The sequence below is a fragment of the Amblyomma americanum genome, chromosome 4, assembly GCF_052857255.1.
Source record: "Amblyomma americanum isolate KBUSLIRL-KWMA chromosome 4, ASM5285725v1, whole genome shotgun sequence".
In the NCBI taxonomy this organism is placed as follows: Eukaryota; Metazoa; Arthropoda; class Arachnida; order Ixodida; family Ixodidae; genus Amblyomma; species Amblyomma americanum.
The window spans coordinates 214,869,484-214,882,137 of record NC_135500.1 but is presented as its reverse complement, the minus strand read 5'-3'; the positions used below and the strand labels follow the sequence as shown (position 1 = coordinate 214,882,137).

Below are 12,654 nucleotides of genomic sequence, written 5' to 3'. Positions count from 1 at the left end.
GACATTGTTCTAAGTCGCACTGTAAAAACCATGATCCTGTAGTGTTAAGGAATTTGCCTCTGCTAGAGCTCAGCAAAGCCGCATCACAGAGACCTGATGCACGTTGAGGGTACAGCGAGGTGATTTTTGGTATTAATTTTTTCTGCTCCCTTGTGAACGTAGCAGCTATGCGGGTCCGACGAATTCTCGCAGCTTGACCAGACATGACTGAATGGCAGGTAACTGTTCCCAGAAAAATAACCCTTCTTACTTTGACCACTGCTTATGTTTAAACAAGAAATCACACCTTCCTTATATCTTCGTTTTGGTTGCCAACGAGGGCAACACTATTCTCCGGTTGTTTTATTCGCTGCTCCGTGCAATTCACAACACCGCTATGAATAGGAAACTGTCCCTTAAGACTGTACACTATAAACGGAACGGAGTAAAAATGAAGTTAACTATCCAGTAGCTCAGTCCCTTTTATAAAAGAGTGTTCGCTAGAGGACAGCTTGCTCACTTTTTAGTTTCGCATAGGCGTATTCGTGATTAGAGCGCATGTAATAAAGGAGTAATTAATCAAATGATTCACCCAAACACATACATAAGGCTACAAAGAAAAACTGTAAAGCAATCACAGACGTACACTTCGTGCGGCTACGCTTGGTGGATGCTACTGAGTAATTACTTAATTATTACCAATATACTTCACTATAGGGGATTTCCATAAACATTTGGCTAGGACTAAATCTTTCAGGCCTATAGGGAGACGTTTAATTTGCTCACATCCCGCTATAACGACCTCATGGAAGACTGTTGGAGCAGTTAATGTGCATGCACGGAATAAAATCCTCGACAGAGCAAACTGTGAACAACTACACGACTTGTGAATGAACTTGTATCTGGTGCTTTACTCGCACGTTCACGCCTTTGTACTTAATCATGATTGCAAAGAAAACCCTGATGCACCTTTATCAAAATATATCAAAATAGGCATACTTATTAAGATTTATTTGCTATGATATTTTGATTTTACATGAAGAGCTCGTAAAAGATACTGATGAGCAATCGCAGATGCATCATCCTTTTCTGACAATAGGATACTGTTTTCAATATAAAAAAGGGGCTTTCACGACCAATTTAGCGGGTATTTTTTAATTTGATGCGCGTCATCACTACTGCCTAAGATACTTGACCTTTTTTCGCATTCGCGTTCGTGTTACAGAGTACAAAAGTGCTATACGTCTGAATTGGGCACTAGTATGAAGGGAGCGCTCGTGCCGTTTTCGGGCTTGTGATGTCGTCCGTCGCCCTTTTTGATAGTGAAAAACGGCTGACCGTTATACTGTTAAATGCGAAGTAGTCATAAAAATTAAATTTGAGCGTGTGACTGAAACCCGTCTGGCAGGGAGCGTACATTTGAAAAATAAGAGACGCCGATCAGTGAAAAAAGGGTCGTTATTGACGTTTGGGCTTCCACACGGAAGCCTTGTTCACAATGAATTCATAACCAAACAAGGGTTGTTTAAATATGGTTGAATAATCGGCGCAAGGAGCGTGCGTATATCGGGTTTAGATTACAGTCGTTCCGGTTTAACGTGTGTGACGTAGTCTTTATGATTAGGGATTCCAAATGAAGTCGTGATGCTGCTATTTTTTCGGTTGCGATGATCCTTGCCTTGTCACAGTTAATTTTGTGGTCATTCACGACGGCGTGCTCCGCTAAGGCGTTGTTTCGAATGTTTCCATTCTTTACGTCCCGAGCGTGCTGCTGTAATCGCTTCCGGTAGTTTCCAGTTTCCCCGATATACACACCGTTGCAGTCTGCACAGGGGATTTCATAGACAACTCCGGGGAATCTTTCCTTTGGCAGTGATGGCGCATCTTTCTGGCCGGGACATGTGCCACCTGCACGTCATATTCCCGTAGGACACGTGCCAGGCATTCACTTGTACCCGACACATATGGCACAGAAGCCCGTTTCTTGAGCGGAGGGCGGGCGTCCGGTTGTCCTTGTTTTGACAGCTGACGTTCTACCTCGTCGACGAAGCGCCTAGGGTATCCACAGTTTCTGAGGTCATCCCGTACCTTTTTTGCGTCCAGGGTCGCATCCTACGGCCTTGTGCACAACCTTTTCGCACGCTGCTGTAACGTGCTAACAACGGCCTTCTTATGGCTGGCAGGGTGCACCGAGTTGAAATATAGGTAGCGGCCAGTGTGCGTCTCCTTTCGGTATATGCTGAAAGATAGACCCTGGCCTTCCCGTGAAACGAGGACGTCAAGGAATGGTAGTTTGCCGTCAAATTCTTCTATGGTGAACTGAATGGCTCTTTCCAGGCTGTTAAGATGGTCCAGAAACTTCCTCACCACGCGCTTTTGGATGATGCAGAAGCAGTCGTCGATGTAGCGGAAAAATACCTTCGGGGAAGGGACAAAGGAGGCCAACGCCCGCTGTTCCAGCTTTTCCATGGTGAGATTGGCAGCCGTAACCGAAACTGAGGCGCCCATGGGGGTCCCGTGCACCTGTTTGTAAAAGTTGCCCATGAAAACGAAGTACGTGTTCTTTAGGCAGAAGTTTAGAAGCCTGCGCAGGTCCGGTACGCCTATCGGTGATCGTTCCGACAAAGTTACATCAGCCTCGAGGGCAGTGGTGAAAACGCTGACAGCAAGGTCTATCGGGGCGCTCGTGAACAGGGACTTAACGCCAAACGACACCATCACCTCATCTTCATCGATTGAGGTGCTGCGGTTCTTCTCGACAAAGGCGAACGAATTGCGGACGTGACTGGGACTCTGGCCAACGAGCGGAGAAAGGACCTGGTGCAAGAACTTCGAGAGGTTATGCAGGGGGGAGCGAGTGTAACCCACGATGGGACGCAAAGGAACGTCTGGCTTGTGGATTTTGGGCAATCCATAGAAAGCAGGTGCGGATCCATTGTGGCTAAGCAGTTTGTAGCAGAGAGCCTCATGGTTCGGAGGAACGGCCAGAAAAACGTCGGACAGCAGCTTTTGGAATTCTCTTTCCAGCTTTAGTGTCGGATCCTTCTTGAGGCGGACATAGGTTTCATCGTCTTCCAGAAGAGATAGCATCTTCTTTTCATAGTAGGCCTTGTCCATGAGAACAGTCGCATTGCTTTTATCTGCTGGTAGAATCACAATGTGTTCATTCTCACGGAGACTCTTGATAGCGTCCCGTTCTACACGTGACAACGCAGAGCGGGAAGGTCCGCGATGAACAGCGTTTAGTACGCCCACCACTCGGGTGAGGGCCTCTTCGCGGCGAGTGTTTTCGACCTGACTGACCGCATATTCCACCGCGCATACTAGTTTCTTCTTGTCCGGTGCTGGTCCTATGTTGACATTCAACCCAAGATTCAGCACATTCCTTTCAGCTTGGCTCGGTCTGTACGACGATAAGTTATGCACTGTGGTTCTTGAGGCCACCTTAGTTTTGACTGATTGCTCGGAAAGAAGCTTGGTCAGCTTATTGTCGTGGGCGAGCTCACCTCTCTTGCGTTGAAGGTCAGACTTGTGATTCGCATGCAACTGGATGCTGGCGAATACGCTGGGGTAGTGGTGCTCCAGGCGGCGCCGGCCATAGAAGGCATCGTTCTCCAAAGCACGAATTTTCTCTTTGCAGTCCAGGATCTTAGCTTGTAGAAGCTGTCGTTCCGCCTTTACGACCACACTGCGCCCTAAAGGCGTAGACACAGGTCTGCTGAGTCGTAAGGAGCGGGGAACTAGGTTGCGGATTTACATGTGAGGTTGAACTTAAGATGGTTCCTGAATGAAGTGACACGGCAGTTAAGGTTGACATATTTTCGGATCTCGGTGATGGATTCCTGGCCATACGCCTGGCGAAGGGCGATGAAGTTGAGCGTGTGACGGAAACCCGTCTGGCCGGGAGCGTACATTTGAAAAATATGAGACGCCGACCAGTGAAAAAAGGGTCGTTATTGACGTTTCGGCTTCCACGCGGAAGCCTTGTTAGCAATGAATTCATAACCAAACAAGGGTCGTTTAAATATGGTTGAATAATCGGCGCAAGGAGCATGCGTATATCGGGTTTAGATTACCGTCGTTCCGGTTTAACGTGTGTTACGTAGTCTTTATGATTAGGGATTCCAAATGAAGTCGTGATGCTGCTATTTTTTTCGGTTGCGATGATCCTTGCCTTGTCACAGTAAATTTTGTGACCATTCACGACAGCGTGCTCCGCTAAGGCGTTGTTGCGAATGTTTCCATTCTTTACGTCCCGAGCGTGCTGCTGTAATCGCTTCCGGCAGTTTCCAGTTTCCCCGATATACACACCGTTGCAGTCTGCGCAGGGGATTTCGTAGACAACTCCGGGCAATCTTTCCTTTGGCAGTGTGTCCTGCACCTTTACAAGCCTTTTCACCTTTGGAATCCCTAATCATACAAACTACGTCACACACGTTAAACCGGAACGACGGTAATCTAAACCCGATATACGCACGCTCCTTGCGCCGATTATTCGACCATATTTAAACGACCCTTGTTTGGTTATGAATTCATTGTGAACAAGGCTTCCGTGTGGAAGCCGAAACGTCAATAACGACCCTTTCTTCACTGGTCGGCGTATCTTATTTTTCAAAAAGTCATAAAAATTCTTCCGAAAATAACTTAATGCTCTTCGCGTTGTGCTTCAATCTCTCTTGCGCATGCGCTGTCCTTGCTGCACTCAGAATGGTCTCTGCGTAATCGCTTATCGATCTCGCTTTTGTCTGGCAGTGCCTGAAGCTGCACGCACCCGCTTGTCGGCTCTGACAGGTTGGCCAAAACTACTCACCTGCCGCACGTTTGGAGTGCCCACTTGTGAGTCGCTTAGCGGAAAGGAAAAAAAAAATGTGATTAAGCACACAAAGAAAATTTCCGATTCTCACATTCGGGGACCAGTGCAGGATCTGCAATAGCACGTCGTTCACTGGCAAAAGAAGAAGGAAGGTAATCACTCGACTTTTGAGTAACAGTAGCTCCAGTCAGATAACAAAATGACCCAGCGAATGCCTCACGGCAGTGCACGACAAGTGGTGGCATGGGTAGTGTAGTGTAGAAAGAACGCATTCAGTGGCCAACCATTGGTTAAAGGAAGCATCTCGTTGCCGGCTCTCTCCCACCCTGTGGCCCGACCAGGCATAACGACGGTGCTGACCATGACCACCATCAGCACGGGAGTGAGGTCCTCGCTGCCCAGGATCTCGTACGTGAAGGCCATCGACATCTACCTGGTCATGTGCTTCGTGTTCGTCTTCGCGGCGCTGCTCGAGTACGCGGCCGTCAACTACACCTACTGGGGGGCTCGGGCCAAAAAGAAGCCCAAGAAGAGCAAGGATGCCAAGATTCCTCCGCCGCCACCTCCACAGGGAGAGCCTCTCTACCCGGTGAGAACTACTCTCTCTCTCTCTCACTCTCTCTCCCCTCTTCTATGGGAGCACGAAGGAAGGGTTGCAGAAGAGAAGAGAGCCATAAAGAACGCCAACGGGGCAACGCAGACTCGTGTAGCAGACTCGTAGCAGACTCGTGTGACTGTGTCGATAGGTATATGCAATGTGAACGAATACATTTTGTTTTTGTTCCCCCCCTTGAGAATAACCATTTATTCCCCAAGCGCGAAAGGAAAGTTTGTTTTGATTCTTTCTACGCCGTTTTGATTTTGACGGATAAACACCACAATACTCTCATGTTGTATGCATAATTAAGAATACAATCATTAAGTCAAAAAGCCACCGCGGTGGCTCAGTGGTTAAGGCGCTCGGCTGCAGGCCCGAAAGACGCGGTCTTGGATCCCGGCCTTGGCGGTTGCATTTCGATGGAGGTGAAATGCTAGAGGCCCGTGTACCACCGTCAGCACGCTTAATTCGGACGCTCGAGCGCGTGTCTTCCATTGAGATTAGCGCAGCTGGGTGTATGCCGCTGTGTCAGAGCCAATATTAAGGCGTAAGCAGGGCATAAACTGTCTCCAACCGCCGCAAACACACCGTGCAGCATGGTCTCGGACTCAGCGCCCAGCGCTCAGGGGCTGTAATATCAGCTCAGGACGCGCAATCGAGCGTTCGTGTTAAGCGTGCTGTCGGTGGTACTCTGCGATGTCAGTGCACGTTAAAGAATCGAAGATGGTCGAAATTATCCGAAACCCTCCACTACGGCCTCTCGCATAACCTGAGTCGCATTGGGATGTCAAACCCCCAGACCCAAACCATTAACCAAACCATTACATGAACTCACTTTCAGGGTTTCTTGGTGAGACTCGTTTGCAGTCATTCGTTTAACGTTCTCCTATATCCCCATCCATCTTCATTGTCTAAACAAAGTGGCACACCAGTCAGTTATTTTTTTCCTTTATTTGTTCCCCAGACAGTGCCTAAGAGGAGGCCAAGGCTAAAGGCTAAGAGCCTGACGAGGCTTTGGCCCCTTGTACAAGGTTTTGCAGCAACGAATAGAACTCAGGCGTAATACTTCGGTCAGTAGTAGGGACACAGTGTAAAGAAGTCTTCAAAAGGCAAAATTGTACCGTCCTGTACATCAGTTTCAAATGAGCCAAAATTGTAATCGCACGAAAGAAAACGCAGCTTCTGTTAAAACTGGGGTGGACATTTAAGCTCTGCCTCAAGGATATGACGGGATAGGTTTAATTTGTTAATGACCATATATGCGGAATTGGTCAATCTCAACTTTACATTCGTAGATCCCTGGGAGTTTTCATACCACTCCTGGCGCAGTGGTGCAGCGGTTAAGCGATGCGCCACTGTTTCGGCAAGTTGCTGTTTCAAACAAAGCCACGGGGTTTGTGAGACCCTGGTTGGTCCTCCCGAGCAACCGCTCTTCGCCAATCATTTGTTTAACCGCCACCTACCACGGTGGTAAGTTTACTCACAATCCGGTGGTCAAGTTGTGGACGCCAAAGGTCACGTGACCGAGGTGGCCCACCTATGTTGCGTCTCTGGAGACTGCCGGAAAAGGGCTCCTCTGTCTCGCCCGCTCCCTCAAGGCGCCACATATCATCTGCGTGGCTGCGAGGCTTCAAACGGTCGCCAAAGCCGACGCCGGACAATTTTTTCCGGGATGGTGGTACTAACGCTCGGGCTTTAAAACAAAACATAATTTGTTCTTCAGCGTGAACTGAGCGGTCTCTTTTGCCTTGATCCCACCGGTACATATATTCATCCCTACTTACAGCCTTTGCGATCAGTGCTTCTTTTTCTGCACCTTCCCTTGATCTTTCGCCAGCGCAGTGTGCATGCGCATTGTGCACTATGTCTCAGTGTGGCCTGACTGGAGCTCGTGCACTCTGTCTCACGCTGAATCCTACTGTTTCCATGTTAGTGACATGTATGCCTCTCTCCCCCACAGAACAACGAAGAGATAATCGAGCTGCACGACGTGCGGCTCTCTCCCATCCCGTGCCTGCGCAACCGCCACCGCCCTCTGTCGGCGCCCGGCAGCGACAGCGAGCTTAAGTTCCCGCCCTCGTTCCGCATGACGGGCCGCTTCCCTTACAACTCGCGCACCCTGCCGGCCTGCTACCGAGGTGGCGGGCTTCGCGGCGCCGCCGACTATGGCGCCCCCGGCGGAGCGCGGCGACCGCGCGTCTTCCAGACGCTGCGGCGCGGCGCCAGCGCTATCAGGGCCACCATACCGCGCATCAAGGACGTCAACAAGATCGACAAGTACTCCAGGGTCATCTTCCCCATATCGTACCTCGTGTTCAATGCCGTCTACTGGTGTTTCTACCTCATGTGACTGACGCCGGGGATGCTGCCCGCCGGCTGCGGACCGTCTGAAACGCGAGGGAAACACCCCACAAAACCGACGTTGCTTACTTACCGAAGCTGCAAGCTTCCGGGCCGCGTATCTGCGGTGAATGAGAAACACGTAGCGACATACAGCGTGTCGCGAAACTTCCCCGTACGCAAGGAAAAATCTCCAGGGCTTTCAGTTCATTTGCGGAGTATCTCGCTTTCAGTTAGCTTGAAAAAGCAAGCGCATTTCATTTTGCTGCATCACATACGGGGCTGACACAAGTCTTGCGCAGCAGTCTTCTCTCTTTTTGATAGGACGTGCGCCTCTTGACACTTACGAATTGCTTGCTCCGGCAAGTCGTCTCCCATTAGCGTGCCCGAGCTCCACTACATCATCGCTGGAAAACCGCAACAAAGAGATCTTGGTTTAGCATTTAAAGCAACAACAAGAAGAAATATACTTACGATTGAGTTCTTCTCTTGTCCGCTTGCCGCCAGAGTTTCACTTGACAGCGGCCGGAGCAGGCGTTCGCTTCCGAACTATACGCGACAAAGTACTTAAGTCAGCAAAAGCTCGGAATGACCAACACTGATGTGTCCATCGGCACATGTGACGAAATAACTGTTTATATGTGACCAGTGTGTGCATGACGGCTTGAGTCACTGGGCCCAGTGTTGTATCTGCGCCGTGACAAGGGATGGAAGGGAAAATTTTTAATGTAGATCAACATTAGTTTTACAATGCCAGTGTGGCACACAACAATAAAAGCAGAAGTAACAACTTTTTGTTAATAAGTTTATTGTTTTAGCTTAATTTATTTCCGTGCATTGCCGGTGCCTAAAAAAGGAGCAGTAAATATCTCTAAATGCAGTTTCTATAGAGAAGTTACTAAAACTATATAGAAAAAATGTTCTTCTGTTGACGCCATATAGGGCTGAAGGAATAGTTCTTTTGTGTGCTTGTGTCAACACTCGACGAACACATAACATTGGTCACCATATTGGCCAGCTTGCACCTGTATCATTGTCGAACCGTTTGTTTTTGTTAAATCTGGCTGCGTTATGTCTATCCAAGCATACTTTCTCCAAACACGTTGGTTAAGAGAGTAGGCTGGCTGCTATAAGAAAGAATCGATAAGTAAACAAGCCGAGCTATATTACCGATACTGCAGAGTGAACGCGTTGCCATTCCGCATTCTTATGTCAAACTCAGGCTTTGATGCTGAAGTATTACTGCATAAAATAGCATTGCTAACTCGGCTTGTTAACATCAGGTATGTATCGTTTTTAATCTCTAGAAGCCTCTTATTCAATTATCTCTAAATACTTCAAGAACTTTGTGCAAGAACTGAAGTCTATAAATATGCCTTCTCAACAAAACTTACCGCCAAATTTGAGTTTTGCTGCAGCCTTCACGAATTTCCTAGCGATACACAATGCCAGGTGTCACATCAATCTTCTTACAGTTTTACAACAATAACTTGTATCCAACTACAAAATAATTTTTAAAAATCTAAGTGTGTTCTCCCTCAGAGGCTTTTTTGAGCTGTGATGCAAGCTGCAAGCATTTTGTGACTTTAATGAAGTGTCAAAAGTTGTTTCGTTTTGAGCGCAAATTTCTATGTTTGTACAAAGTGTAAACTGCTACTAAGTAGCTAGAAGAACACACCCGCTAGAACGTACCGCCACTGTACGGACCTGAATGCACGAAGCATCACAATATCAGATCATTCCTGTCTGTGCTATCGAAGTGAGAAGCATTCCCATCAAACATTTTACTTTGGAGTATTTGATCTTCCCGTTATAGAAGCAGGAGATGCAGAGTGTAGTTGGCAGCAGACTTGATTCCACTCTTCGCGAAACAGGTCCGAAGGTCGTAGGCTATTTCATAATAAGTGGCGTAAAAGTTTATAACGAAGTGTTAGCCTCAGCTGCTAGGTCTTCCATTTGCCAGCCAGTTAACGACCCCAGTAATGCCTCAAGCACTCTAGAGTAAAAGGACATGCTAGCCCAATAGGATGCAAAGTAAGGGAGCCTTTGGGGTGAGATCCAGGGAGCAAAGCTAGTCTTGAAAAATGTTAAATGCAGCAGGCAGTTTTCATATGCTCTCCTCTAGCGCCTTCCCTTTGGGGGGAGGGCATGCTGCCGACGATATCGCCAACTATACGGAATGCTTACGGTTGGAAATCGAAGCAGAATCATTCTACGTCTAGTATGTCGATGATTTTAAGCGAGCTTTCAACCAACTTTATTTGCTAACCTCCAGACCTCTGGTGCCGCGTTTAAAAGCCATCTTCCATTCCTAACCGCATACTATGCTTTACGGCGGGGATACGTCTCCGTTTCAAGAGTGAGCATCCCATGTGTTTAGCGACAGACCCCGGTACTTGGGCAGCATACCCTGCCCCTAAAAGGTGGTGCGCCAGAGGGCAGCCTACTACCATAGAGGCATATTCATGCTTGGAGTGCGCCATGGGCCAAATATTAGCCATCGTTAACTGTTGTCTCCGTAAACTTCAAAAGCATAAAGTCGGTAGCGTTAATGTGCACTAATGGATTAAAAATAAATAAACGAAGCAAGCTAAACCACCTTAACTGCAGTTATGCTGCTCGCAGCGTAAACCGCTTCCCCATAGGATAAGGGGAGCGGGGAATGTGCGTTAACAAGAAACAGTATACATAGCGGAGAGCTTTGTGCAGTTTACGAAGCAGAGCTACAAGTGTCTGCTTAGAAGGGTCTGGATACACTTAGGTAAACTTAGCGCGTTACATTTGCATTGGCTCGGGAGTGCACAGTTACAGTCACGGTGTAAAAATAAGCTTCTTGAACCGTGGTAGCAGCCAACGAAGCGAGACGCTCTACAAAATCCCTAAGGGAAGTTACGCGTAGCAAATATGTCGCTGTTGTGCAGCCGCGCTCCCTGTTGCCACGGCTCGACTGCTGCTTTGTTAGCATTGTCAGGAGAACTTGCTGCCTTCTAATTATTGCTACCTACGCCTGCCTGTCTTCCGCAGCTGCTCCTTGAGCTGTTGCGTCCCCAATAAGAGCATAGAATCGCCCTTTAATGGTCACGCATTTCTGACGATCAAAGCTCTCAAGGCATTCTGATTTGCTGTTGTTGGCGTCGGTTTTCCAACAACACAACAACACACACGCTGGCTTCCAAGCGCGAGTTATGGCCTGTATGTATGTTTTCATTCTGTTTTCTTCCCTGCTGTTGTAGACATGACCATACCTGGCGCCAGGCACGCTTAACCAGGATTTTTTTTTTCGGGATGAGACCGAGATGAATTCTTGTATAGCACAAGGTGCAAGCCGAACAAGAGCACTCCCAAGACAATTAAGGCGGCGGAGGGGGGGGGGGGGGGGGGGAGTTTTTCCGGGCCGTTTTCTTAAATACATGCCTAAGGGTGAAGGTGCAGCAGCCTTTGGTGTCAGTTGCCGACGCCAAGAATTTGCGGGATGCCCCCACTACTACTCCCACAGCAGAAGAAACAAAACGAGGCAAAAAAGATACTCGAATAGGTCTTCTGATGCGTTACCCAAGATTATAAATTTATCTAACAACATTCTCTGAAACTCTACAATACGTTTATTAGGCTGTTCAATAAAAGTGTTTAGTTTCATACACTACACTGTCAGTCACAAACTTGAACAGGGTGTCGTTGCGGCTTCATCATTCTGAAGCTGAAATGCATCAGAGAGCCTACAGTGTTCATCGCGTGATCAAGTGCATCAGAGGAAGTCAGTAAAAGAGGCCTAACCTTCATGAACAAAGTTGAGAAGCGGGAGGTTGTTTAGACCAAATTTTTAATCTGACCTCGTGTTTATGCAGCTCCATTTCCAATCGCAGTTTTCGGCCTATAGTTGTTGCCACGCTACATTGTTTCTATACTTCAGAAGTAGATCTGAAGTCAAGAAAGGAGGCACGCGAGCGTATTTTGGTGGATAACTCAAGCATATTTCTCTCATCCTCTTTTTCTCTGGCATATTGTTTACGCGTAATGTATGCCAATTTCGAAATGAATTCAACGGCTTTCTTGCAGAAATAAGATGTCACAAACTAATAAAGATTTATATTTCGTCAATAAAATCGAGCTCTCTTTTCTACGCTGGTTTTTATGAAGAACTTGCGAATAAGAGTGATTTGCAGCACAACTTTGCTGGAGTTAAGGGAAACCCAAAGGAAAGTACGAAGATACCCACAGTACATTCGTAACGCCTGTTGAGACGAGCAACGGTAAGTACAGCAAATCGGCTTGATGACAAGATTTTTTTTTTAAAGGTAAGGTGCTTCAGCGTGTTCAACTTTGTATTTATTATTAATTGGTGCAAATTATTTCGCACTTCAGCAAAGATTTTAAAATAGAAATATGGTAAACTTGTGGGTATTAAGAACCATAATGGCATGACAGGGTACGAAAATGGCGTCAGTAAGGATGCCAGTACAAGGTAATTGATATCAGGAGGCGTTAACTGATCATAGTTACAATAATAGGATAAATGAACCTGTAATTGTGGTTAATAAATCCACAGTTCTATGAATTTCACTTTCACAATCCACAACACTACACTTTCGGAAAAGGATGCAGAAAGCCCTCAGAGCGAACAGTGAGACAGCGAAAAGACAGAGTGCTTCACAGCCAACAAGAATACGCTCTATATAGAAGATCATGTAACGTGCGCTGTAAAAAAAAAATACGCAATAAGAGCAGCGGTGTCAAAAAAAGAGGAAACAAAAAAATATTGAAAATTTCTCGAGACGGTAGCAACGGGAAAGAGAAAAGACAGGAAAGAAAGAAGTGATTCAAAAATGCCACCAAAAAGAGTATGCACTGAAAGCGAAGCATTTTAAATCAATCGTATTTCAAGAGTCGAAAAGGAGAGTGTACCGAAAAATTTGCTTACCTGCTT

General features: G+C 47.1%; 1 protein-coding gene across 1 annotated transcript in view; it reads left to right on the top strand.

The window, feature by feature from the left end:
- The window catches only part of LOC144129298 (gamma-aminobutyric acid receptor subunit beta-like), a 33,682-nt gene extending 21,818 nt beyond the window's left edge, over positions 1 to 11,864 (top strand). The window contains exons 8-9 of the mRNA XM_077663328.1: positions 5,134 to 5,381; positions 7,351 to 11,864. Of these exons, the coding sequence (XP_077519454.1) occupies positions 5,134 to 5,381; positions 7,351 to 7,740 (638 nt within the window). The 3' untranslated portion in view covers positions 7,741 to 11,864. The remainder of the gene's footprint in view (positions 1 to 5,133; positions 5,382 to 7,350) is intronic.
- Positions 11,865 to 12,654: the final 790 nt, after the last annotated feature.